This window comes from Paramormyrops kingsleyae, chromosome 8 (genome assembly GCF_048594095.1).
Source record: "Paramormyrops kingsleyae isolate MSU_618 chromosome 8, PKINGS_0.4, whole genome shotgun sequence".
Taxonomy (NCBI): domain Eukaryota; kingdom Metazoa; phylum Chordata; class Actinopteri; order Osteoglossiformes; family Mormyridae; genus Paramormyrops; species Paramormyrops kingsleyae.
The window spans coordinates 11,282,011-11,310,004 of record NC_132804.1 but is presented as its reverse complement, the minus strand read 5'-3'; the positions used below and the strand labels follow the sequence as shown (position 1 = coordinate 11,310,004).

Here is a 27,994-nt window from a genome sequence, read left to right as displayed (position 1 = left end):
ATTAGAATTTACACACAGCACAACACAACGTGTCCTCTGCATTTAACCCACATGTGACATAGCAGGGGGCAGCTAATTCAGCGCCCGGGGAGCAGTGCTTTGCTTAAGATACCTCAGTGGTACCTGGCTGGTCGGAGATTCAAACCAGCAATCTTTCAATTACAGGTGCGCTTCCCGAACCATTAAGACACCACTGCCCATATTGCTGCATATGTTCTCTGGAGCAAAAGGTTATTTTCGTAAAGCAAACGCGCTGAATCCTAATCATTAGTGTCAGTGCAAATAAGAACACAAACACCTTACCCTAAGACACCCTCGCCTGTTTAGAACGCGCGTCTCTAATCCCGCTTATTACTGCTGAGGCAAGTAATGGAGGGGGGCGGTGGCTAAAGAAGGTGTCGTTCTATGTCGCAGGTGCCGCGCGCTCCGAGCGACGTCTCTTCTCTTGATGTTCAGCTACCTTTTTGGTAGATTTTAATTCAACATGCTACTTCTTTAATTGATTTCACCTTTAATTGGTAAGCATGTAGTCCAGGTTTAAGACTATACAACAGTATAATTATATAGTATATATTTCACTTTTCTTTTTCCATAAACAGAACAAATTTCGGATATTGCTGTTCTCTGTTGATAAAACAATACTGAAACAATGGCGGGTGAATGACATACGGCGCAAAGTTGAATCTATACAGATTAAGGACATGAACGTCGAAGGCAAAAGTAAGTATTTGTATCTTTGTCCTCATGCAATTTTTTTATATTTCCATAAAAACAATGTTATCTTGGTCCTACTTATTGCTCACTGTAATGTTCATTTAAAAATAGCTCAAAAAAGCAAAAATGTTTAGCTAAACCATTTACTCTAAACCTAAAACAGCCACTTAAATATAACAATTAGATTGTGTAATTATTACTAACCAGCTTTAACCAATATTGTTGGTATAACATACATTCTTGTTTATAGACTAGGTAGATATGTTCCAGGTTCTCTGTGCATTGCTCTGTGCAGTTTAGAAGTAGTTGTTTTCAGATTATCCACATTGTAGCAAAAGGCAGCTGTCAAAGTTTAGCTGAGAACCAGAGTTCACAGTACTTCCAGTTATTGATGTTACTCTACAAAACAAGTGCAAAGTGTTAGGTCTTCGGGGGATGGGTGACCCCAGGGATGCTAACTAATCAGTTTCGCTGTCTCCTAGCCTGGTCTTCTTAAGCAAAGAAGTAGGTCACACCTGTCCACTACAACATGACACTGTTAACCTGCCTTCCCTGCCCCCTCGTACTGAACTTTATAATTATTTCACTTTTTTATTTGTCATTTGCTGTCATTTACTTTTACTTTTTACTTTTACTATTGGCTTGGCCGTCAATGTATGCGCCATTTCCACCGTAAGTCTACTGCAGCAATGTATTGCTTAAAATAGACAATAATCAAAGATGCCAATTTGATGAAAGTAGAGGCAATCTATACAGTGTATTTGGTTTTTATGGACAGGTAAGATAAATTATGCACAATGTTAGACTAGATAAGTGGGTGGAAGATGGACGGATGAGACCGATTCTGGTTAAAGTGAGCAAACAATATTGATGGATGTGTTATGGTGAAAGGAAACTTTGTATCTATAACAGTTTTACTACAAGCAAAATAGTTCACATTTGATATTATTATCAATACAGCCGTAAACATAAGGTGTATTTTTTTTTCAATGGCCAACTGCAGTTCATGTTCCATGTGAATACCGTATCCGTATTGGGCACTACACTGGGTGAATTAATGTGTTATAAACAGTGGGAAACTGTGTGGAGAGCTGTTCTTTTACATAACATATTCACACATAGATGTGGAACATGGTCATAAGTGAGTAAAACTGTGAACACGGCAACACAGTGCAACAACTGGGTAGCATTTTCCAGATGCTTCCTTTGGGTGGTGATTTGGGGTTGGGGAACTGAGATGCCAGACAGAACCCCCGCCCCACGGCCCCAGGCCCCCCTCTGTCTGCATATCTGACATCTATGTGAAACATTTGTGTAGATTAAAGTGGTGATGCCTTGCAGATTATATGTGCTCATGACGTACTACTTGTATATTTCCATATATTTTCTGGAACCGCTTATCCTATTCAAGGTCATGGGGGTCTGGAGCCTATGGGCACAAGGCAGGGACAAACCCCAGATGGGGTGCCAATCTATCGCAGGGGACACTCATACATGCACACCTACGGGCAGTTTGGCAACTTCAATTAACCTCAGTATATCTTTGGACTGTGGGCGGAAACCGGAGTACCCAGAGGAAACCCCACGATGACACGGGGAGAACATGTAACTCCACACACATGGAACCCTGGCGGAGACTCAAACCCTGGTCCCAGAAGTGTGACGCTTATCACCGTGCCACCATGCCATCCCACTCTCATTTTTATCTATACAATCTAATTATGGTGGGAGTCATAACAGAAAAATATTTGGTACAATACTTAAGGCAATTTTGAAATGTAATAGTTTGTAATGTTTTGTAGTCGAACTATGTTGTCGAGGCGTGTATTTAACGAAAAAAGCGCATTTGTGGAATTTGCTAACTGCTGCAGTGCATGATGGGTATGATATTTGTAGGCTACTTAAATTTCATCACCTGCAACTGCTGCAATTTGTGTAGGGAGGCCCTAGGTGTTAATTTGGAAAGGGGGGGGCATGGTCCATTTTTGCCCCACTGAACTGAGATGAAACCAGAGGCGGCAGTGGATCTGTTCAGCTTGTACAAAAGGTCGTTCGACACTGCTCTCTTTGTGGCCTAGCAAGCAGTGTTGAGCTAGGAGGGGCTCCCTGGCAGACAGCCATTGAGATGAACGGCGGGATTCCCCGGTCAGACACCCTCAACTCGACCAGCTCCACCTCCACCCAACGCAAGAAGCGGGAGCACGCCAAGAAGCCGGTGCAATGCACCACCACGGTGATCCGAGCCCCGCGGGTGCTCTTCTGCCTCCGGCTCGGGAACCCCATCCGCATGGCAGCCATCGCCATTGTGGAGTGGAAGTATCCCCCCCCGTCGCTCCATCCCCAGGCTGCCACACACGTTCAGGCTTCCACTGCTTCTCCCATTCTTCAGATTAGTGAAGCCTTCTTCAGCGCTGAGACGGCCCAGCCAATAGCAGTGATATTATATTTAGATATGTGGGTATGTTACTACGGATTACTAATGTAACTAACTTGGGTTCAGTAGATTTTTCAGGTTTATTTATGAGTTTGCCCATTTTCACTAGCACCCATCTATGTCTGAATCAGAACCAAACGGTCCTCCTTTAAAGGGGAGTTCTAGCCAAAAGCGTTAATAGGCTCTTTCTGCTCAGGACCAACCCCCATTTTCCATCTAAATGATCTAGAAGATATAATGCAGATGTTGCTGCTACATTAGCAGGGTGATTGAAGGACACCCCCTCACTGTAATGCTGGGGGCCTTGCTTTAATTTATTACACACTACCTTGCAAGGGCATTTTGTTTTTGTGTGGAATGTTCTGGGCCTTAACTTAATCTCCTCAGACCATTTGATATATTCATTCTGCTGGCCATCTTCGCCAACTGTGTGGCTCTCGGGGTCGCCAAGCCTTTCCCAGAGGACGACTCCAACCCCACAAACCATGCCCTGGTGAGTGACACATGGGGTGTACAATCAGAAGTGCTGAAGTGGCCCATCAGGTGACACGAGGCTTCTGAGAGAGGTCACATGACTCCTGCACAGTACCAATCCAAGCCTTGCTGGCAAGTCAGCTGTCAGTGTTCTGTGCAGGAAGAACTGATTTCGCAGCCTTGTGTGTTTAAATATGGAGGCTTATACTTGTCACTTACTGTTGTTAAAATGTTACTGTTTGAAATAGGGGTGATTTGTAATATTAATGCATTACGTTTTGATATTTTGTTATATTACACATATTTAGGTAATTTATAACAAATATATAAATAAATACCCGTAGTAATGATAATAGCTGTAAAATGTGGCAAAGATGATGTCATGTAGGTTTTACCCTGGGATTTAACTTTATTCCAATAGTATGTGTTCTTGTGTGGACCCTTCTGTGGCCAGTGAGTGACCTGTAAAAGCCCTTTATTGGATTATAAGGTAGTGAAATGTGGTGTCGGGGATAGGGACAGTAAGACCAAATGACCCCCTGGGAGGATTACTGGTTCACATTTACAGATTATAAGATACTGGGTTTCCAGTGACCACAGAAACCAAAGTTTAAGGTCCCTACTCCGGAAGAATATTTCTTTCAGTGGTCATTTACATTGGCTCATCAACCACTGGAATAAAACAGCCAGTAACTGTAATGTGCTCGTTCTCAGCGCATTTTTAAATACTGTTTTCTGCCTTGTCTAATATAGACATCACTTCTGATGAAAGTGTGCTTTAATTGTACAGTAAAGTGTCCCTTAATTTAGACTGGAGGTGAAAGACAAGTCTCATGCAGGCATCGATCTTGTGGACTTCTGCTCCTTAGCGTAGTGCTACTCTTACCCCAGGGTTAAAACCTGTCAACAGAGCATTAGTGGGTTACGGGCAATGGGTTAAAAGGTCAGCAATGTCATTAGGGCTGATTCATGGTCACTGGACAAATCATCATAAGTCAAATCAGTTGTTTGGTCTGTCTAGAACCAATATCTTAACTTCCTTGTACCCTTTGATTCTTGGGATAAACTGCAGGTCCATTGTGAGTCAGTACTCCTTGGTATTATCGTGAATCATTATATTATAGTGCTTATAGAAGATGGACGGATGGTGTCAGCTATGTGGTCATCATATCCGATTTTGTTTTGGTAGGAGCGAGTGGAGTATGTGTTCATGGTTATCTTCACCATTGAGACCTTCCTGAAAATCCTGGCATATGGCTTGATTCTGCACCCCAACGCCTACATTCGCAGTGGCTGGAACTTGCTGGACTTCGTCATTGTCATCGTCGGGTTTGTCCATCCTCTCCTCTCCTGCCTCCTGACTTTTTCTTGTGCCACGTCATCATTCTTTATCAATACTTCTTGTCCCTTTTTACCTTTTCAGGGTTATAGTGTCAGGGTAGTGAAAACTATTTAGCTTCCCTCAGGTACTGTTTAAACTGGGTAGTGGAGGGGTTAAATAGCTAGGCCATGGTTGGGCATATGTGACCCCTATGTGACGACTGATTGTGGCGTAATCATACCTCAGCCTGTTCAGCATGGTACTGGAGGGGACATCCAACAAGTCTGGGGAGTCCCACCACACAGGAGGAAAGCCTGGTGGACTGGATGTGAAAGCTTTGAGGGCGTTCAGGGTACTGAGGCCACTGCGGCTGGTCTCGGGAGTGCCCAGTGAGTCTTTCCACTTTGCTGCTTCACTGCTGGCACTAGCCAGCTAGCGTACAACCTCATGTAGCCTTGGATATTAGCCACTGCTGGCTGCGGAAATAGGAAATCTGACTAGAACTCTGGGTCACTCATCTTACTCTGGCGCTTCCCCAGGTCTTCAGATTGTGCTGAACTCCATCATGAAAGCCATGGTCCCACTGCTGCACATCTCCTTGCTGGTCCTCTTTGTCATCATCATCTACGCTATCATCGGCTTGGAACTCTTCATCGGCAGGATGCACAAGACGTGTTTTTACAAAGGCGCAGGTATGTAAACCACGTCCCCAAGCCAATTACTCCTAAGATCTTCCCAATGGCTACCGTTTGTACTCACCCCCAAACTTACTCAAGGATTATTGTGTCAATGGGACACTATCATAATAGGGCCTCTAAAAACATACATCAGAAGTAAGGTCACTTTCTGTGGATATCATGAAGAATGGTCCTGGAGAACTGTTATCCTGTTTGTTCTAGACCTCATTGTTGACGATGAACCAGTGCCCTGCGCATTTGCGGGATACGGCCGTCAGTGTGAAAAGAACGGGACGGAGTGTAGGGGCAAATGGGAGGGCCCCAATGGAGGGATCACCAACTTTGACAACTTCTTCTTTGCCATGCTGACGGTCTTCCAGTGTGTCACCATGGAGGGCTGGACCGATGTGCTCTACTGGGTAACACCTGGCCTTTCTTAAAGCTCTGCGGGTTTCGCTACAGTCCAGGGTTCAATCTAAAGTTTAGTGTTGACTTTAGCAGAGGTGGAGAATTCAGGTTCAGAGAGTACAAATCCAGACTAAGATTTTGTTTCAACCAACCAGTTGAGTACTCTGTAACTGTGCCTCTTTATACTCAACTGGTTGGTTGAAAGAAAATCTTGGTCTGGATTTGTACTCTGGACCTGAAATCTCCATCTCTGCACTATACCTATACTACAACAGGGGGTCACGGTATTTCAGTAGAAATCTCCAATGAGGAATACATGTAACATTTTTTTTCAGCACCAAGATTGTTAGTAGAGGGCAAGGAAGTGAGAAATGTCAACCACTCCCCAGGAGCAGAAGTGAAGAGCCATATATTGAATGAAAGCTGAGATGATCCTGCTTTTCTCTCACCCTACTTTTGCAGATGAATGATGCCATCGGGTATGAGCTGCCCTGGATATACTTTGTCAGCCTGGTCCTCTTCGGCTCCTTCTTTGTCCTCAACCTCGTTTTGGGTGTGTTGAGCGGGTAAGAATGGCTTACGCTTACTTGAGGCACGTGGGTACCTTTGCCACGCGTTTGGGTGATGGCACCTCTCTCCACATGCAGGGAGTTCTCCAAGGAAAGAGAGAAAGCGGTGGCACGGGGAGACCTGCAGAGGGCCAATGCGAGGCAGCAGATGGAGGAGGACATGCTTGGGTATATGGACTGGCTGGAGCAGGCCGAAGACATTGATGAAGATGATGAAGAAGCCAAGAAAAGTATGTGAGATCCTTTGGCAGAGATAGAAGGGAGTACTAAGTACATGACTGAATGTACCATAAAATCCCCTGGATGCACAATGCTCCTTTGTTGCCTGAAGATGCTTTGCTTTACAGATGCATTTCAAATGTGTTCTTGTTGTTGCTTTTGTTTAAGAACCACTTTATTTCCTTTTATCAAGAACAACGGCGGAGGAGACGTGTTTTTCTACGTCAGATTGGCGGTATAGAGCAAGGTATCACTTTCTGCTGGGGCTATGTTCTCAGTGTCTACCTTCATATCTTGGTATCGGTCATTCAGTTAAATGTGAACTATCTAAACGATCTTCAGAAACCCCACTAAACCTACTGTTGACTAGTCGGTCTGAGGATTTACCCATTGCTGTGTCTGTGACTGGTTATATGGAACTTTCCCATGTCTGTCTCCCCCAGACAGTGACTCGGACTCGGAGGACTTTGAGAACATTGACCTTGACGACGATGGTTGTTGTGCCTCCTGCTGGTAACTAACTACCTGTTTCTACAATATAGAATTAGCACTTCTACCAGTACTACCAGCATCTGTGAGGCTCTGACCTCTGACCTTTGGACTAAAGAACTGAACATTTGGCTGGTGCACTGGAAATGTGTTTCAGTGTAATATTGTTCTTGTACGTTTCTCATTGTTTTCCTCAGTGCCCGACTGATGGCCAATCCTCTTTGGTGAGTAGGTGAAATGCTTTAAATGCACTCAAGATTAAATCTCAGTTTTACTGAATGTTTACTGAATACAGACATTTTTTTAAAAGATAGCATATGGTGTTCAGTCATATTGAGTCTCAGCTTGGCATTGAAGGGGGAGGTCCACGTAGACAGCAACATTTTGCTAAATGCAGACACTCCTATGACAACCAAAGAAACCAAATCCACAACCACAAGTCAACACTTTTAACAAACTTTTGATCTCATCTTGTTTTCCTGTATTTTTGTCAGTGACGAGCTCTGCAAATGGAACCACTCATTTCGCAAGAAATGCAGATCTGCAGTCAAGTCTGTCACGTTCTACTGGGTTGTGCTTCTGCTGGTCTTCTTAAACACAGCAGCCAGCGCATCTGAGCACTACAATCAGCCCGAGTGGCTTACTGGGGTTCAGGGTGGGTGGATGTTTATTCTATGTACAGTACCAGTCAAAAGTTTGGACACACCCACCCACTGAAAGGTGTATTTGTACCATTATCTACATTTTAGAATAATTATAAAGATTCAAGAGGGATTTATTGTCAATACAGCAATATACATGGTATACCGTGCATCGAAATGCCATTTCACCCAGCCCTCCCCATGGTGCGTAGAATATAAAATATAGAAAAATACAAGCAGAGATTACACACTTAAGTACCTTGAGAGCTATAAAAATTTCTGTACACAAAATTAAATACCTATAAAAACTATCAAAATCTCTGTACATTAAACAGGCACAGCAGGAGGACATAAGACGTTTCAAAAGTGACTGTGCATTATAGTTTCCAGGATATTGTATAGACAAAACAGACAGGACAAGACAAGACCATGTGCAAAAATGTCAGATGTACAGAGTAAGCATGAGCAACTTTAGCAGGAGGATAAAATAATATACATGGAATTATGCACTGAAGAACTGTGAAACAAAAAATATCATTTGTTGGGGGCACAGCTCTGTGGGTTGGGACTCAGAAGGTTGCCAGTTCAAATCCCGTGGTCAGCCCAGTGGTGCCACACTTGGGCATTTGAGCAAGGCCCTTAACCCCAATTGCTGCACAGGTTGGCTGACCCTTCATGAGGTGGCGTGCTGGATGCTTTTCCAGCTGTTCTGAAGGAGGTCCCAAATATATGCTGAGCACTTTTTGGCCACTTTTCCTTCACTCTCTAGTCACACTCCTTGAAACCCATCTCTACTGGGTTTAGGTCAGGTTGCCAGGTCATGTGATGCAACACTATCACTCTCCTTTGTAGGCAGCTTGGCATGGCCAAACTTTTAACTGGTATGATACCTTAGGAGCTTCTGTTGACTGTGTTCTTAGGTCACCACCTTCACCTTATCATGTGTCCTCCATGTCTTTCACACCTTTCATATCTAACCAGCTTATCTCAGCCTTCCAGGTCTCACTATCTTCTTCCCTCTTCCAGAAACTGCCAATCGGGTGTTATTAACACTTTTCACCCTGGAGATGTTGCTGAAGATGTACAGCTTGGGGCTGCAGCTCTACTTCCTAGCTTTCTTCAACCGATTTGACTGTTTCGTTGTGTGTGGTGGCATTGTGGAGACTATCTTGGTGGAGATGAGCATCATGCCCCCACTGGGTATTGCTGTGCTGCGATGTGTCAGGTTGCTGAGAATCTTCAAGGTTACACGGTAATGCATGACCAGAAAGCCATTTTTGGTCTTCATGAGCTGAGATCAGTACAGGACAGTAGTTCTCAATGTTGATCTGCTCCCCCTCCCAGAATGTTTTCATTACAACCCTACCTTAATCAGGCGTATATGGCCCTTAATAAGTAATAATGAATGTGGCAGATTGAAAGCAGTGTGGGTTGCAATTGGCCTGGGGGGGGTGCCAGGAACAGGATTGAGTAGTGATGTCCAAAGGAAGCTTCATGAACCATTTGCAGTATTTCTGACTCCACTAGATGGAGCTCTTTATTTAAAAAAGGGCTCAAGATATGGCCCATTGCAATCCAAGAGCAAGGATCGAGAACTAGTCAATAAGTCAGGGAGGACACTTTGAGCTAGAACATGATTTGTAAACTACTATTTCAATTAAAAGGACCCAGACTTCACTTAAGTATTGAGTTCTTGCTGTGTGCTGATTGGTCAGTCTTTTATAATCATGCATGTGTCATTAATGTTAATGTGAAACGGCTGGATGAGTCTTTCAATCAAGGAAATAAAACAGTCAAAGCACAAGTCAAACTGAACTAATTAGCCGAGCACAGGAGCCCTTTAGTTTTAATTTAAAGTAGCTTGTAAAACCTGAAGTAGCTCAAAGTGTCCTCCCTGAAATGGATTATCTAGTCACCCTAGATCAGGGGTCTCAAACTCCAGTCCTTGAGGGCCGGAGCCCTACACAGTTTTTGGTTCACCTTCATTTAACACACTTGATTCAACTCCTTGTGCTTATTACCAGACAGCTCTTGAGCGGAATCATTTGTGATGGAAGGGGGAATGAACTAAGCTACACAGGGCTCCGGCCCCCCAGGACTGCAGTTTGAGACCCCTGCCCTAGATCAATACACTGGAGGATGGTTGTTACTGGTTGCCAAGGACAGCATGTTAAGATTAGGTACAGGAATGTCCTCACATTGGTGTCTGTTTGCCATTCTCTCAGCCACTGGAATGCCCTGTCCAACCTGGTGGCTTCCTTGATCAATTCCATGAAGGCCATCGCTTCCCTGCTCCTCCTCCTCTTTCTCTATCTGACCATCTTCGCTCTGCTGGGGATGCAGCTTTTTGGGGGAAAGTTCAACTTTGATGAGACGCAGACCAAGCGGAGTACTTTCGACAGCTTTCCTGCTGCTTTGCTCACCTGTTTCCAGGTGGGGGGGGGGGGAGGTGTTACTGCTCCTAATCCTTCCCCTACTTCCTGCTCTGCTCCACCATTTAGTTTCTTTTACATACCTTCTTCGTTTGTCATGCTCTATTTTTTCCATGGAACAACAATCATTTTATGTTGTAAACGAACTAAAATTAGTCTTTCTTTAAAGAAAACACAGCAACACTTTCTATGAATGCCATGGCTATAAGAATATACGACCACATTCGTAACACATTATGATGCATTCATAGAGCATTACAAAACATGGCTATAAGTATTTATAAAAAGGCATAACACATTATAGCCATGTTTATTAGGCATCATGAATGATTTTTGAAGCTCTCTTTTATAATGCACTATAGATGCCTTCATAATGCATCCTTTGTTCTTATACCAACCGTTATAATACATTATGCATTATGCATTATAATATAGTGCATTAAGCTTCAAGCAAAAATGTTACAGAAAACACTGGTCAATCTGAATACTGATTTTACCAGTAAATTGATATCAGTGGTTTGATATTTTATGAATGTCTTAAATTGTATGTCATAGCTCTCTCTCTCTGTCTCTCTCTCTCTCTCTGTCTCTCTCTCTGCCTGTCTCTCTGCCTGTCTCTCTGCCTGTCTGTCTCTCTCTGTCTCTGCCTGTCTCTCTCTCTCTCTGTCTCTCTGTCTCTGTCTCTGCCTGTCTCTCTCTCTCTCTCTCTGTCTGTCATATGACCTGCCATCCTATTCCCTTACTATTCTCATCCCTCATCATCCCTCTGCTTGCCTGCAGATCCTGACAGGTGAGGACTGGAACTCGGTCATGTACGATGGCATCATGGCTTATGGTGGCCCAAACTTCCCTGGCATGATTGTCTGCATATACTTTGTGATCCTCTTTGTCTGTGGAAACTGTATCCTCTCAGCCAATGTGGTGTTGTGTTAATCCTGTGCACCATGTTGGTACGTAACAGTCAGAAGAGATATATATCGACTACGATCATAGCTGAAGAGGGATTGTAGCCATTAGCTGCATGCTTAACTGATTTCGCCTATATGCAGATAATAGTGTTGAAAGTCACAGAAAAGACTCCGCTGTTAGGCAAAAACCTAGCCATCTGTATTCAGTGTTGGGTATTCCAGGTCCAGAGAGTACAAATCCGGACCAAGATTTTGGTTCTACCAGCCATGTGAGTACTCTGTGACTGTGACTATTTATGCTCAGCTGGTTGGTTGAAACAAAATGTTGGTCTGGATTTGGAGCTTCTGGATCTGAAATGCCCAACACTATCTGTATTAAGTGATATGTTACATTGGAAAAAATGTCAGATAAACAACCCAATTAAAACTGTGCACATGTTTCTCACTGTATGCATATGGAGAAGACTCAGCAGTTTGCTCTCTTGCCCTGCATGGTCCTTAACTCGCACAGATATCCTGCTGAATGTCTTTCTTGCCATCGCTGTGGATAACCTGGCCACTGGAGAAAAGGAGGGCAAAAAGGAGTAAGATGGGGGTGACAGACTAATCTTATAAGAGGGTTGGATTCAGGCAAAGCAGTGAGATAGAGATGTCTGAGAAAGGTAGAAGACCTGTCATAAAAGGGGGCAACTCGGGAAAAGTAATTTGCAGTTAACGTGAAAACTAGAGGCATTTTTACTGACTGAGCTGTTGTGCAGGGAAAAAAAAGTGGAGGAAGAGGAGGAAGATGAGGAAGACGAAGCAGAAAAGGTACGGTTATCGGAATTGTTCCACGGTTAGTAAGGGGACTTTGGACACGTGACCTTCACTGTGTGACCCAGCAGATGCCAGTAATTCAGCCCTGGTGTCTTTATTGGGTATTTTGAAGAATCTCAACTCAGTGTTGATAACTGTATATTCCGCATAGATTGAGAATGAAGAGGATGAGGAGCAGTTGGAAGGAGAAGGGCCTGGTGAGCGAATCCTCCAGAGACAGCAGACAGAAGTCTTAAGGTTCTGCCAAGCACATTTACGGAGCCTCCGGGCTCGAGTCTCGCCACCGCAGTCTGACCCACCAAGCATGCCTGACTTAACATAAGACCAAAATCCCACCTATAACTTCAGTTCTAACAGCAACAGGGGGAGGGACAAAGTTCTCATATCTGGGGAGCAACTAGTTGGTTTTGGACCCAGTGTTTTTCTCCTCATAAGTACCACGGCAGGTTTTGGTTCCTCTCCTCTGTTTTCTCCTCAGGTTTTCCTCCTGAGACGTTGTTATTGTCATTATGTGACTTGGTTCCTTCAGTGTGGCCTAACACTCTTTTGTCTTAGTCTGATTACTTAAATAGTACATTGATGAAGACCTTCGTCTTCAAGCTAATGAGCACAGCTAACTCTTTCCCTTTGTCCCTGTCCATCTCAGAGGAAGCAGGAAAACAGCTAAACATGACTAACTTTGCCCCTCCCATTGAGAAAATTGTCCCCATCCCAGAGGGGTCTTCATTCTTCTGTCTCAGAAAGCACAATGGGTGAGTCCTTTTTGCCCTACACAAAGTGTCAGAATGCCTCAATCCTGTCCTTCAACAATGGAGACAATTTGGTGGGCAAATTCTGGAATCTCTAAGTGTTAAACAAAGTTAATTTGCTTGGAAAGATGGCAGGTGATTACCTTCACGTATTTAAGAGCCTGATGATGTTTTCGCCATGTGATCGCTCGCCAACATAGTATGGACTCTCTTTTTTCTGGTTCAGGTTCCGGAAAGGATGCCACAAGCTCATCCACCACCCCATCTACACAAACCTCATCCTCCTTTTTATTATCCTCAGTAGCATCTCTTTGGCTGCGGAGGACCCCATCAGGGCCCATTCCTTCCGGAACACGGCGAGTCACAAAACCTGCAAAACTTCAATCAGTCATGGTTGCAATGAGGCTTCTTATCCCACAGTGGGCATAATTATACCTGCTCATCACTGCTTAGTTGAACCCAAATTGGTACTAATAAAGTAACTTAGTCATTTAGGATAATTGTTCAATATAATCCAACCTTCATTCAATCCCTAACCTGCCTTTCAAAATATAGACCCTCAGAAATAACTACAACCTGCTTCTCCTATTAGCACTGATGTTCTCCATGTGGTGCTGTGAAGCTCATTTCTCACATACTGTACTGCATGGGAAATTCCTCCATAGGGACACAATGGCTCGTGGGATGTGCATGGGATGTTAAATTCCCTGTTCTTTCCTGGCCAGGTCTTGGGCTATGCGGACTACGCCTTCACGTCAATATTCACCGTGGAGATTATACTGAAGGTATGGAGGACACTTTGCACTGTTGGTAATGTTGAGTAATTTGGAAGGTTTACGTGCCTTTTTTTTGGTCTTGGGGAGAGGCACATACACATTCTGTCATACCCCCCAACTTTGTGACAAGTTTATAGTGTTGCTCTTAACTGACTGGCTGCTCTGGTGAGTCTAATATAACTCTCACGATACATGTATTTTTTTAGCAGATACTAAATACTGTACATGCAAGCAAGGCAGATAATACATTGTGGTGTCTCTGTGCATTATGGGTAATTATTGAACCTCCTCCCCCATTCTTTTCTTTGTCACATTAGATGACTGTCTATGGGGCTTTCCTGCACCAAGGCTCCTTCTGCAGGAACTGGTTCAACCTCCTGGACCTGTTGGTCGTCAGTGTGTCGCTCATGTCCTTTTTTCTCCAGTGAGTGCCCAACATATTGAGAAAAGTGTCTCTTGGGCTTTTTAATGTGACTGGAAGTGTGTTTTAAGATCATGATGGATTTCATGGGCTTTTGATTATGTGCAATTGATGCTAAAGCTCTAAAATATTAAAATGTAACCTGATCCGCCCACATCCTTATTCTCCGTGTTTAAAACAGCCAGCCCAGTTTAAATACAGCCCAGTCTAACAGGCATCACGTTACTGGTGATTTGAGTGACTACGCCTCCCTCGCAGCTCCAGTGCTATCTCCGTGGTTAAGATACTCAGAGTCCTGAGAGTACTGCGGCCGCTCCGGGCCATTAACAGAGCCAAGGGACTTAAGGTGGGCAGAACTGTGTGTGTGTGCGTGTGTGTGTGTGTGTGGTCTAGGTATACAATGTGGTATAGGTGCGTTAAAGGGGGAGGGGAGGGGCAGGGTGCGTTAAAGGGGGAGGGGAGGGGCAGAGTGCATTAAAGGGGGAGGGGCAGGGTGCGTTAAAGGGGGAGGGGCGGGGCAGGGTGCGTTAAAGGGGGCGGGGCGGGGCAGGGATGCGTTAAAGGGGGAGGGGAGGGGCAGGGTGCGTTAAAGGGGGAGGGGCAGGGATGCGTTAAAGGGGGAGGGGCGGGACAGAGTGCGTTAAAGGGGGAGGGGCGGGGCAGAGTGCGTTAAAGGGGGAGGGGAGGGGCAGAGTGCGTTAAAGGGGGAGGGGCGGGGCAGAGTGCGTTAAAGGGGGAGGGGCAGGGTGCGTTAAAGGGGGAGGGGCGGGGCAGGGTGCGTTAAAGGGGGAGGGGCAGGGTGCGTTAAAGGGGGATGGGCGGTGCAGGGTGCATTAAAGGGGGATGGGCGGGGCAGGGTGCGTTAAAGGGGGATGGGCGGGGCTGGGATGCGTTAAAAGGGGAGGGGCGGGGCAGGGTGCGTTAAAGGGGGAGGGGCGGGACAGGGTGCGTTAAAGGGGGAGGGGAGGGGCAGCGTGCGTTAAAGGGGGAGAGGCGGGGCAGGGTGCGTTAAAGGGGGAGGGGAGGGGCAGCGTGCGTTAAAGGGGGAGGGGCGGGGCAGGGTGCGTTAAAGGGGGAGGGGAGGGGCAGCGTGCGTTAAAGGGGGAGAGGCGGGGCAGGGTGCGTTAAAGGGGGAGGAGAAATAAGTGCACTGGTGGCCCTATGAGTATAATTTTAAAGCAACATAAACTATATTGATATAAAACATATTGTCTGATCCTATATCTCGTATGAAAATATATCGATATTTAAAACTTGATCATCGCCCAGCCCTACTTTGTGGGGACCATTTTATTGATGTACATTATGTCATTATGAATTGAACTGTTGAAATCATTTCGTTATGATGTTCAGCATTGGCTCCTGGTTACACATGTGAACGTGGCATTCCGTAGCAGTTAGCAGGTGCTTATATGACAATTACGTCTGCCCCTGTGTCCCATAGAACGTGGTCCAGTGTGTGTTCGTGGCCATTAGGACCATTGGGAATATCCTGATCGTGACCACGCTGCTGCTCTTCATGTTTGCCTGCATTGGAGTGCAGCTCTTCAAGGTAGGCCCATCAGTGTATAAGATTTCAGGATGCTTTGTACTGCATTATGAAGGTATCTATAGTGCATTATAGATGAGAGCTTCATAAAACATTCATAATGCATAATAAACATGGCTACAGTGTGGTATGCTTTTTTATAAATATTTATAGCCATGTTTATAATGCTTTACAAATGCATTATAATGTGGTATGAATGTGTGTAGATTCTGAAAGACATGTTACCCTTTGTGCTGTTTTTCCTGGTTCAGGGGAAGTTCTACGCCTGCACTGATGAAGCCAAGCACACACCAGAAGAATGCAAGTAAGAAGCATGGCAGATAAGGACACTCCAATCCTCCACCTGCATGTCCTCACTGTGGCCTCCTTAGCTCCTCCGTTATCCCGGAGATTCCAGAAACCCATCCTGTTCATGATTACCAGCACGTTTTCTGGGCAGAGGGATGCCGGTTGGTCATGTGACATGGGGTGTCTCTGGGATGTCCTTCAGGGGGACATTCGTGGTGTACAAGGACGGGGACGTGAACCACCCCATGGTGAGGGAGAGGGTCTGGTACAATAACGAGTTCAATTTTGACAACGTGCCTCAGGGGATGATGGCCCTCTTCACCGTGTCAACCTTCGAGGGCTGGCCTGAGTGAGTGTCCCTATGCCGAGGCATTTCATCTGTTTCTGAGGTTGGCTTGGGAGGTTAGATGCTGTTACTCATGTGAAAGTGAATGCAAACATAAACATATGAGTGTGAACCTCTCAGGAGGCTTCAGAGATCCGGCAGTGTCCCTGTCCATAAAATGTCCTTCTCCGTCATTCTTTCTCCTGTCACCTTCAGCCTTTTGTACAAAGCCATCGATGCCAACGCTGAGAATCAAGGTCCCATCTACAACTACCGCGTGGAGATCTCCATTTTTTTCATCATCTACATCATCATCATCGCCTTCTTCATGATGAACATCTTCGTGGGCTTCGTCATCATCACGTTCCGTGAGCAGGGCGAGGCAGAGTATAAGAACTGCGAGTTGAACAAGAATCAGGTCAGCGGCAATAAACACACACACACACACACACACACATGTGGGTTCTGAGACATGGCCTGTTCTGCGCCAAACTTATGAGCGAGCACACGCAGAAGAAGTATGTATGTCAAGCCGGTCTAAACACTGTGAGCTTGGCCTTCACAAGCTGCCAGCCATATGCTACTGTGACACAGGATGTTCTTGCCCTGGAAATGCATTAGCTGGGTCAGAATTAGTGGGTTTCTATTGGGCCCCTGAGCAAGGCCCTTAACCCCCCCCAAACTGCCCCAGGGGTGCCAGATAAATTGCCTGACCCTGTGCTCATTCCCCCAAGGTTCCCTCCCAACTATATGTATGTCTCAGAGGAGAGCATGATGGAATATGTAAAAGGAAGCATTCCGTTGTACTAGTGCAAATAGCAAAAATTGCATCATATATTCTTGAATACAATATGGATAATTGAGTTTGTTACACAACAGTGTTACATTTATGACGTTTAGCCTTCAGACAGATCTTGGCTTGTTCTATGCAGGGATTGAATGGATAAAATCTGACTCCTTTTCTCGTGTCATTGTTTAAATTTTGTGGGAATGAACACGACCGTTTTTCTGTCCCACTGTCCCTCCATCATTCTCAGAGGCAGTGTGTGTACTATGCATTGAAGGCCCAACCTTGGAGACTCTATATCCCCAAGAATCCAACACAGCTGAAGTTCTGGACAATCATCAACTCCACTGCCTTTGAGTACATCATGTTCGTCCTGATCCTGCTCAACACTGTGACGCTGGCTGTACAGGTACCAAGCGTCCCCAATGTCCCCTGCTCCGCGGCGTGGGCACGGTGCTGACTCATCGGTTATTGTGCCTCTGTCTCCACGTTCCACAGCATTACGATCAGTCCAAGCTCTTCAGTTCTGTCATGGACATGCTCAATATAGTCTTCACCTGTCTCTTCACTGTGGAGATGGTGCTCAAGCTTCTGGCTTTGCGCTTCAGGGTAAGATCCCCCTTAGCTGCTCCTAGCCCCTCTGTCTACATCACTGCATTGAATATTTATTTATCCCTGGTGTCTCTGTGAGTGTCTTATGATTATAAAGCTGGTTTCTGGCATCTGTGCCAATCTGTGGCTCTCTAACGCTGATGGCCATGTGTGTAGCACTACTTCATGGATGCCTGGAACTCTTTTGACGCTCTGATCGTGGTGGGCAGTGTTCTGGACATCCTGCTGACGGAGCTGAGTGTGAGTGGGTCTCCTTCACTCGACCATATCACCCTCAACAGCCTCATCAACAATCAGTCCTGTATTAAAGTGCTACTGCACAGACCCTTCGAAAATCCTACTTTAAAATCTCTAGGTTACTGCTGTTAATGCAATATTACACTGAAAAGTATCATAAGATGAACCAATGTAATGAATATTATTTCCAATGAATAAAAATAATTGTAAAAATTCAATAAAATTTACATTGTTAGTGTATTTTACTTATATAGTCCTTTTCCTTTACCCTGTTTTTACTGGGTATTTTAATAATTAGTAATTGAATTAGGATTAATGTTGACAGTATCCCTGATTTGTTTATTTGCTATTTACTTGAAATAAACGCCTCAGTGGGATTGTTCTGCTTTTTTTACGTTGATTCCTTGTTTCCTTTCCCCTGCTGCTCCCTTCCTCTCGTCTCCCAGACCGGACACTCTGCAGAGGTGAGGGGAGACACCTGCCCATTGCTCCTTGGCCAACAATGCCACCATTTTGTTTGGTGCCCCTGCACCAATTGCATCCCTCCTCTTTCTCGCCCCGCCCCCTCCCCAGGGCTCAGAGGAAAGCTCCAGGGTGTCCATCACTTTCTTCCGCCTTTTCCGAGTGATGCGATTGGTCAAGCTGCTGAACAAGGGGGAGGGCATCCGCACTCTGCTCTGGACCTTCGTCAAGTCCCTCCAGGTCGGCTTTCAGTCCGCAGCGCCACAGTGATGACCTGTCTGATCTTTGGCAGTATGGAGCACTGCAATGCTCCTATGACTAGAATAGTGCAGTTACAGAAGCCCCAGCACAGTGCAAACAGCTGAACATCAACAAGGAAACTTAAAAAGAAATTACTAATATGTGCAAGGGAAAAAAAACACATCATGTCGCAATAGTTTGTTTTTATTCCCAAATGTGGTCATTAGTATAACATTGTGGTTCTGTGGGCTGATTAATCAGAGTGGGGGGGCACAGTGGTCAGCATCACACCTCTGGGACCAGGGGGTTTGAGCCCCCTCCCTGGCTCCATGTGTGTGGAGTTTGCATGCTCTTTGTGGGGTTTTCTCTGGAGATTTTGGTTTCCAAAAACATGCTGAGGTTAATTGGAGTTTGTCTGTGAAATTGTCAAACTGTCTGTGAGTGTGCACTGTCACGGGTCTGTCCCCCATCCTGAGTTGTTCCCTGCCTTGTGCCCATAGGCTCTGGACCTCCCTCCCCCTGAATAAGACAAGTGGTTACAGAAAATGGATGGATTAATCAGAGCATGTCCGTTACTACTTTTAAATTGAAGAATATAAAAAATATCCCAGATTTACAAGGCCTATTAGTCTATATCACTCACTAGACCAGGGTTGGGCAATCCTATCCACAAAGGGCCAGTGTGTTTGCAGGTTTTTCGGGTAACCTTTAGCTCAGCTGTTCAAACCCAGGTGTGAGGACTCCTCACCCAATCAGTCCTCTAATTAGTAATCTAATTAGGGAGTTGCAGTGAAAACCTGCATACACACCGGCCCTTTCTGGATAAGATTACCCACCCCTGCACTAGACTGCAATGCTGAGTCTGTCTCCACTGCACTAGGGGGCGCCCCATCCAATCTGTGTCTTCCAATATCATACTCTATGTGATTAAGCTGTCTGTACTGTGTGTCCCGCAAGGCTCTGCCCTACGTTGGCCTCCTCATCGCCATGATCTTCTTCATCTATGCTGTCATCGGCATGCAGGTGCATTCTCATAGGCACATGAAGGTTGTGAAGTTAGGTGCACATTCAACACTGACAAGACCATACAGGTCTCTACATTAAGTAGTTTCTGTAAACTGTTAAAGTCGTTTTGACCTCCATGACAACAGTGGTAGAGAATGTATCTTTTTACATATTTGAACCCTGTATAAAATACATTTATTTGGACCCAAGAATGTAATGTAACTTGCTGTAAGGAAGTTCTCGTAGGCTTTCTGAAGATCAATACTCAGCTCTGAGAATTTCCCACCTCTAAATACCCTTCCGATGATTTCCGAACATCTCCAGTGACTTCTTGTCCAAACCTCCACTATGCTCCAGACTTTTGGGAAGATAGCTCTGCAGGACAACACCAGCATCAACCGGAACAACAACTTCCAGACGTTCCCACAGGCAGTGCTGCTGCTCTTCAGGTGAGCAGACACGAGCACGTCCGGCCCGTTCCTTGCGTGCTGTGGTGGTTTAAGCATACCCGCCCCTCTGGACCATCACAGGTGTGCAACCGGAGAGGCCTGGCAGGAGATCATGCTGGCCGCCCTCCCGGGAAAGCTGTGTGACCCCGAGTCAGACTACGAGCCGGGCGAGGAGTACACGTGCGGCAGCAACCTGGCCATCGTCTACTTCATTAGCTTCTTCATGCTCTGCGCCTTCCTGGTGAGGCAGGGCAGCTCGTGGACACGCCCCATGTGGGGAGACCGGCTCTGTTCGAGCCCTGCTCCTTTTTACTTGTCTTCTTTTCTTTCTCTCAGATTATTAACCTCTTTATCGCCGTTATCATGGACAACTTTGACTATCTGACACGCGATTGGTCCATTCTTGGCCCCCATCACCTCGATGAGTTCAAAAGACTGTGGTCTGAGTATGACCCTGAGGCCAGGTCAGTTCCTTCCCACCCCATCCTCAGTTTTACTCTCTCACTTTCAGTCTCTCCCTATCTTTCTGTCTCTTTCTCCCCCTCCCTCTTTCTCTCTCCTCCTGTTTCACTCCCTCCGTCCCCCCCAGTATTTCTATTCTCTCATTCTCTCTCCCTCCCCCTCTCTACCTCCTCTCCTGTCTCTTGCTCGTTCTCCCTCTCTCCCTAATCTCTCTCTCCCCCCTCTCAGCTTCTCTCCCTCCTTCCCCCTCTCTGACGTTCTCTGGCGTTCTTTAGCTCTGCCTCTTACCGTTTTCACGCTGTCAGTCTTGCGCCGCTCAGCCGCGGTCTCGTGTTGCAGTGGCCGCATGAAGCATCTGGACCTGGTGACGCTGCTTCGCAGGATTCAGCCTCCGCTGGGCTTTGGGAAGTTGTGTCCTCACCGAGTCGCCTGCAGGGTACCGCCACACGCTGTCCTTGCAGAAATTCCTGTGCCCTTGCTTCTGTCTGTGCTGTGTCGATGGCTGAGCTTCTGTATAATGCAGACTGTGCTTTCTCTCTTGCTGTGGGTTTTCTGTTGTCCCTGTCTCATTGGCCACGCCCATCCCATGCCCACAACAGAGACTGGTGGCCATGAACATGCCACTGAGAGGCGACGGTATGGTGACCTTCAACGCCACCCTGTTCGCTCTGGTCAGGACAGCACTAAAGATCCGCACAGATGGTCAGTCGTATGCCCTCATAGGGAGGTTCAGCGGCCAGAGGCACCACCCACAGCCCAAAATGTCATTTGGGATAGATATAGTGAAGGATGTTTCAGTTCTGCCCCCTACAGGCAACATGATGTAGTGCACTTTCAGAACTGGGCATTCCCTAACATAAATAGTAAATTCTAACACCTGGATATTTACACATCTGTTACTCTACAACTGCACCTCCACCCGCAGGCCCCCCAGAGGTGGACAATGAAGAGTTAAGGCTCATCATTAAGAAAATCTGGAAACATACAAAGCCCAAACTTCTGGATGAAATCCTTCCAGCTAGAGAGGGTATGGCTGATACCATTGTTCAGTTCCATAGTCAAGGGTACAACAGAAGCCATTTTCCTCATTCCCTTCATATGTGGGTGTTGATGGAAAGTGTCCATCTGGCTCATTCAGAGGGAGAGATAACACTGGGAAAGTTCTACGCCAGCTTTGTAATCCAGGACTACTTCAGAAAATACCGGAAGAGAAAGAATAACCGGAAGAAGAAGAAGGACAAGTCCTCTGCCCTGCAGGTTTGGATGCTGGCGTTGCTTTGCAAACCACAGTGAGCAGATGCTGCTCACAGTATGTGTTTAGACAGCTACTTCATTCACAGGCTGGCTTACGTACCCTGCAAGACCTGGGCCCTGAGATGCGGCTGGCCATGTCATGTGACCTGGAGGGGGAAGAGGAGGAAATAGGGGAGACGGGGGAGATGAAGGAGGATGAGGACTTCTACAGGGTGGGTGTGGTTGAGCAAGGAACTCTCTTCATTCCTGGCTTCCATGTTGCAACCCTACTGATCACTTGACATCATACCGGCCCCACAGAGTGATGACGTGTACGAGGAGGACATGGAGCTCCCTCCCAAAGGCAACTTTCTCCCCGAGTCACCAGACCTCCACGACACATGTGTGTCGGCCCAGGAGGAGGAGCTGGAGGAGGTCGTCTCCGTTGAGGAGGCGGCCGACGAGCCTCTCGAAGAGGAAGGGGAGCTTGAGGGGGAGCTGGAGGAAGTAGAAGCCGAGCCCCCCCCTCAGCTAATCCAGGAGGAGCGATTAACAAATGCGGAGGTGATAGTCCAGCAACCGAAATTCACCAACAGGTAATCCCACATCTGGTGCAAATATATCTGCATGTGTGTGGAATTTGAGCCCCTACCTGTGTTGATTTATTGCTCACTTATTTGTTTTCTGCTCCTGCCTGAACCCTTCTCCCATCTCTGTGCCCTGCACCTGCTGTTATTCCTGCTTCTCCTCATACCAAATCCCACCCCCTTCCCCCCAACCCAAGCAGCAGGTACAGCCCTGTGTCCCAGTGGGAATACGCCCCCGAGGTTGGCGAGGAGAACGGCTCAGGTGTGCCGGGGTACTACACCTGGGGGGAGGACAGGGAGAGCACTGCATCCCGGAGCAGGTGTGGCCACGGCGCGTTTGTAAAGGAGAGCCTGTCGGGTTACATTAGCTCGTGTTGCTGTATAGCAGCTACGCTCTGTATAATGCCCCTCCCAGGCCCTGGTACCCCGAAGCCCCCCCGCTATACCGTGGGCACACCTACGATGCACAGCCTGCCAACCATGTGGCCTACAGACCCCCCTACAGCAATGGGGAAGCACAGAGATCGGGGCATCAGCGCCGGCGTCTGCTCCCAGCCACCCCCACCGGTAGGACGGCCCCATCTTCCCAGGCCCACCCACTGCGATCAAACATCTTTCCTGGGGTTCTCTCAACACCCCCCGCCGCCCCCCCATCAGCTCCATGCTTTCCATATCTCGCCCATTTCCCTTCCTTTGCGCTCATCACGCTTGGCCTCTCCTCCATCTATTCACCCTTTCTTTCACCAGGACGGAAACCTTCATTTAATATCCAGTCTCTGAGGTACCAAAGCAGCAATGGCGACGCTCCCATCCCAGGAATCTATCGGGAAAACTCACCACATGTGCAGGTAACACAAACTCGAAAACAGGTAATATAGTTAGTACAGGTAACACAGACTCAAGTACAGGTAACACAAGTAGCACAAACTCGAATACAGGTATTATAGTTAGCACAGCTAAAACGGACTCAGGTACAGGTAACATAGCACAGGTAATAGAAACTGGAATACAGGTAATATAATTCGCACAGGTAACAGACTCGGGTACAGGTAACATAGCCTAGATAACACAAACTCAAATACAGGTAACATAGCACAGGTAACACAGACTCGGGCACAGCTAAGCAAGGTGTGTGACTCCTGTTATCCTCTTGAATACAACTCTCTCTCACAGACATACAGCACCATTGATCCTCATGGTGGCGGCTGGTCCTCTGTAGGATCGCCCTCCTCCTCCACTTGGGCCAGCACAAGCCCGCGACATGGCCGCCTGCTCTACACTCCCCTCATCCTGGTGGAGGAAGAGGGGCAGGGGGCCCCAGGCCTGGCCACCTGGGCGGACGAGGTGACGGGTAGTGCCAGCCTGCCTGCTGCCACGCGTGTGCCCGGCTGGTTCACGGATGGCAACCGAACATTATCCAGCCTGGGGGTCCCCTCCCAGTTCGGCTCTCCGTACCTGGAGAAGAGAGGCAGCGCAGACAGCCTGGTGGAATCGGTAAGCTTCTGTCTGCAGGCAAAGCCTCAGAGTCTCATCCCATCTCCGTGCCCCTCTACTCCACCCTCCCTCTATCTCCCTCCTTTCTCCCAGGTCCTCATCTCCGAGGGGCTGGGCCTTTATGCCAAGGACCCAAAGTTCGTAGACTTCGCCAAGCGGGAGATCGCCAGCGCCTGCGACATGACTGTTGACGAGATGGAGAACGCAGCCAATGACTTACTGAGTCGAGGGAACCTCCGACGGCACAACCCTGAGGCAGAACCCGGGTACAGCGATGACGAGATTACATGGGGCCAGATCGAAGAGGACCTGGCGGACGAGATGAACTGCATGTGAACCTGTTCCTGACTCTTTTTTAACTGTGTAACATTTCTTCCGGAACCTTCCGTGTTCCTCTCGAGCTACCTGCTGTGCTTCTAGTTTGCTGTATAGAATCAGTTTTCCAGGTTTCTCATGAGAAGGAGCTGAACAGCTCTGGTTGACCACTAAGCAGCTTCAAGAACAATGAGTTTTACAGTAGTCGACATTTCTGAATATTGGCACTATATGTGTCTATGTAGCAGATAGCAGATGATGTGAATAAAGGAATTTTTACCTTGGTGTAATTTTCATTTTTTCCTTTTTTTTACAAAGAAAAACAGTACATATGTTGATCTTTATAACAGCCCCATTTCAGTTCAAGATGGTGCTGCATTTTTGAGTTTTTGCCATGACTGTTTTCTCCGATCTGTTGTGTCTAAACCAGGGATATCTAAATCACGTACTCACCATCAAGGCACTGCTGATTTTCCTGCCTCTGTGCCAAATCAGAATCAGTAATTATTAAACCAACTACCTTGGAGAACTGAAAACAAGCCCTGGATTTGGAATCGAGGGCCTGGTAGGAGGAGCCCTGGTCTAGGTTATGGGATATGGAAACTCCACGTGCCTGCAGTTTGGCCCAACTTCCCAAGCGGTGAACCTTAGCGTGCTGACTTAGGATTGTTTTTTTTTTTTGTTTTGTTTTTTTTACTTGAAGTGAGACGAACTCCAAAGAGGAACGGAGGTCCACATTTACAGCTATAGTCGCGTTTTAGTGAATTTCCACCCACCTTGCAGATGCTTCATCTGCAAAGTATCATGGGTCCCTGAGTTATCCTTAAAATAAATTTGCCTGTTTTCACCACCAAGATGACCACTTTCATTAGGCACCCCCCCTCTCGCAAAGCCCTGTAAGTAAATGAGCTTGAGTGAATGATGGTTCTTTCTTCTACCCAAACCTACATATCACCCTCCTCATGTTGTATCTGGTTTGAAGTCGTCTCTCATTCTCATAAACATGTTGGAGGATGTGTTCTGGAACACGGACATTTGGGAGGGGGTCCAGAGGTAATGGATGGAGAGTAATCTTTGGCAGGGTGTCTCAGTCCCTTTGCTTAAATCCACCATGTGCCTCTGAGTTTCATCCCACCTTAAGCCCCACACCTACCCAGTTCTCTGTTCCACTTGCCCCTGCCTCTCCTCCCTCTCTTTTTGCCCTCCATGTCCCACCTGGCCCGGCCCGGCCATGCCATGCCATGCCATGCCATGCCATGCCATGCCATGCCATGCCATGCCATGCCACAACCCCCTCTATGCAGTCCACCCTGCCCCCCCTCACCTTCCACATAAGTGCCCTATCACGGATCTCTCTACTCTCCATCCATCCTTCGAACAGATTATCAATATTCAGAAAATCAGCAGCCAGGCTGTCAGTAAGTCTGACTCAAAATTACCATCATTTAACAAGGTGCTGCTGGGATTTGAACCCAGGATTTCCTGTTTACGAGACAAGCGCTTTAACCAACTAAGCCACAGCACCCCCTGTTGATAATCCCTACTCATACTTCAGGGATTGTCCAACTACCAAAACTAGTAGCCTGTCAGGCTACTAGTTTTGGTAGTTGGACAATCCCTGAAGTATGACAGAAACAGAAAATGTTTAGAACCAAGCCGATTGTACACATTATTGGAGTGAGTCAAGACTCCCCAGCTCCGTCACTCAGTGGATCGTGATGGTGGCAATTGAGATAATGAGAATCTCCAGAAATTTCAGCCAGATTTCAGTGATCTACTACTTAAGGAAAGTAAGGTATGGGCCCAAGAGTTTTGTGTGGACAATATTTTTCTAGAAATCACTGACGCAGTGTACTGCCACACCTTGAGTGAGAGGCTCCTGCACTGCAATCAGTCAGCGTGTGCTATGCACATGGCAGTGTCTGGTAGGGCTATGCTGAGATTCTGAACTCAAGCCTCAACAGGAGCAAATGATTTGCTCCTGACACCTTCTTCCCACAATGACTGCCTCCAGTGGAAAAAAGGCAAGACCCACAAGCATCTCATTTCCTTACAGTGGAACTAAAAGCACTGCTGGGATTTGAACCCAGGATCTCCTGTTTACTAGACAGGCGCTTTAACCAACTAAGCCACAGCGCCTGGAGACAGGGAAAGGCTGGGCCACCACTGCCCTTGTCTCTCAGTTACGTAGTTTACAATTACAAGATCATGGCTACGATCCTTGCCAGCCCTTGGAATTGCTCAACACTTCCTCTACACAACCGCTTCAAATTCTTTCTTCTCCATAGCTTTCTTTCTCCAGGCCACTGCTGTTCACCTCAGTCATGTTCACTGCCCAACGAGGAAGGTAGCTCTGTGGCTTCAGTATTGATCTATTTTCTCGAGCAGCACTATTGCAATGCCTCCATAGCATGAGCAAAGACATGCTACGCGAGGGCCTAGCTGACACTTTTGCTCTTAACATACAAAGTCTACATCTATCATCTATCATGCCTCCAGCAGACATGAAGGTTGTTCTTGGCAAGTGATTCATCAACATTAAACTGGTCTAGCTGGGGAGTCGTCCCCCTCGCGCAATGGCATTACTTTAACTTCCACTGGTCTCGAACCTGAAAATGTTTGTATACACATTGTGTATACTTGCTAGTTTGGTGTCCTTTCCAGATTCCTACAGACTATACATAAGAATCCAAGCCCTATTAGCACACAGACTCACTTTTATTATATTGATGATAATTTATAGAGCTTGTGGAATGAACCCCCCCCCCCCCCCACAGAGCCACCATACTCAGCTTCAGATAAACTGGGGGTGGGTGCTGTTTCTTGCACTGCGAAATTCATTTATAGTTAATACTTTTAACGCTTTTATTTTTGGATGCTGAACCTATCCATTTAGTGTAATCGCTTATCCTATTCAGGGTCATGAGGGGTCCAGAGCCTATCCTTGAGTCTATGGGCACAAAGCAGGGAACAACCCAGCATGGGGCACTAACCAATTGCAGGGGACACTCACACACACTCCTACAGGCATTTTGGTAACTCCAATTCAGGGTCCCATCTCACTCAGGCCACGACCTCGGCACTCTGCTGGAAGGAGCACTTCCAGGCTAATGAAAAGCTTCTACCCGAGCACTATCAAAGAACTGAACTCAGTTAAATTACTATTCATTGCATCAAAGTCTTAAATGTCTCCCCCTCCCCCTGGTCTCATGTCCTTCACTGTCACCCAGGGCATCAATGAGACATAAATGCAATAACCCAGGGACTCATTGCACTTCTAGTAAATAGACCCACACAGATACTATTTATATACTCCCACCTTATACAAATGAACACAAAAACACTCAAAGTTTATTGCCCCGTATTGCTCGTGATTTTACTTTGCATGTGTGTAGCTTAGTATGCAGAGCTATGCTAGTGTTTTGCTGAATCTGTTTCAGGGGACACACCTAATTTAGTTATACAGTGGTACCTCAAAACTCAAATTTAATCCGTTCAGAACTCCGGATCGAATCCTAAAAAATTCGAGTTGTGATCGAATTTTCCCCATAATAAATAATGGAAAACCAATTAATTGGTTCCCGGACCCAAAAAATTACACCTAAATATGTCTTTTTTTTATCATTTAAACACAAAATGAACCGGATATAACAAGAAGAGCATATACTGTATTAAACACATCTAAGCACATTTATTGAAACAGTAATTTGTAAAGTAAGAAAATAATGTGTAAAGTAAAAAAAAAACAATGTGTCCTGCCCCGATCATCCGCTTCTTCCGTGTGCCACGCCCCCTCGTTAACCCCGCGTGATCAGCTGTTTCTGGTTGTTTTCATTAGCCCTCTGTATTTTGTCAGTGTTTCAGTTTGTTTCCCCAGTCCGGTCATTGTATTGTCCGTCTG

The 27,994-nt window shown here is 46.4% G+C and overlaps 1 protein-coding gene and 2 non-coding genes across 7 annotated transcripts; 1 reads left to right on the top strand and 2 right to left on the bottom strand.

Annotated features, from left to right (window-relative positions):
* The first annotated feature begins 136 nt into the window (after positions 1-136).
* LOC111857113 (voltage-dependent L-type calcium channel subunit alpha-1D-like) lies at positions 137-24,343 on the top strand. Of its 5 annotated transcripts, none has more exons than XM_023837651.2 (49): positions 137-165; positions 600-720; positions 2,793-3,030; positions 3,536-3,641; positions 4,812-4,951; positions 5,190-5,332; positions 5,483-5,635; positions 5,843-6,039; positions 6,491-6,594; positions 6,676-6,827; positions 7,010-7,063; positions 7,260-7,329; positions 7,503-7,529; positions 7,800-7,960; positions 8,973-9,198; positions 10,172-10,379; positions 11,159-11,279; positions 11,798-11,870; positions 12,045-12,096; positions 12,254-12,299; positions 12,749-12,854; positions 13,078-13,207; positions 13,577-13,636; positions 13,945-14,051; positions 14,307-14,394; positions 15,493-15,600; positions 15,849-15,901; positions 16,088-16,234; positions 16,427-16,628; positions 17,248-17,406; positions 17,496-17,606; positions 17,766-17,849; positions 18,293-18,310; positions 18,420-18,548; positions 19,506-19,571; positions 19,911-20,002; positions 20,084-20,243; positions 20,339-20,466; positions 20,804-20,900; positions 21,064-21,166; positions 21,390-21,491; positions 21,603-21,721; positions 21,805-21,930; positions 22,019-22,293; positions 22,482-22,604; positions 22,700-22,851; positions 23,032-23,132; positions 23,458-23,778; positions 23,872-24,343. In XM_023837651.2, exons 2-49 carry the CDS (start codon positions 702-704, stop codon positions 24,112-24,114), a joined length of 6,000 nt encoding a protein of 1,999 aa, XP_023693419.2. In that variant the 5' UTR covers positions 137-165; positions 600-701; the 3' UTR covers positions 24,115-24,343. The 5 variants fall into 5 exon arrangements, with proteins under 5 accessions (XP_023693419.2, XP_072571307.1, XP_023693418.2 ...); XM_072715206.1 differs by lacking the exon at positions 137-165 and adding an exon at positions 419-518 and having other exon boundaries at positions 22,485-22,604; XM_023837650.2 differs by lacking the exon at positions 137-165 and adding an exon at positions 419-518.
* Positions 24,344-25,544: 1,201 nt separating this feature from the next.
* trnat-cgu (transfer RNA threonine (anticodon CGU)) lies at positions 25,545-25,618 on the bottom strand. The gene has a single exon. It is a non-coding gene; the product is annotated as a tRNA-Thr (tRNA).
* Positions 25,619-26,158: 540 nt separating this feature from the next.
* On the bottom strand, positions 26,159-26,232 carry trnat-agu (transfer RNA threonine (anticodon AGU)). Its single transcript has one exon. It is a non-coding gene; the product is annotated as a tRNA-Thr (tRNA).
* Positions 26,233-27,994: the final 1,762 nt, after the last annotated feature.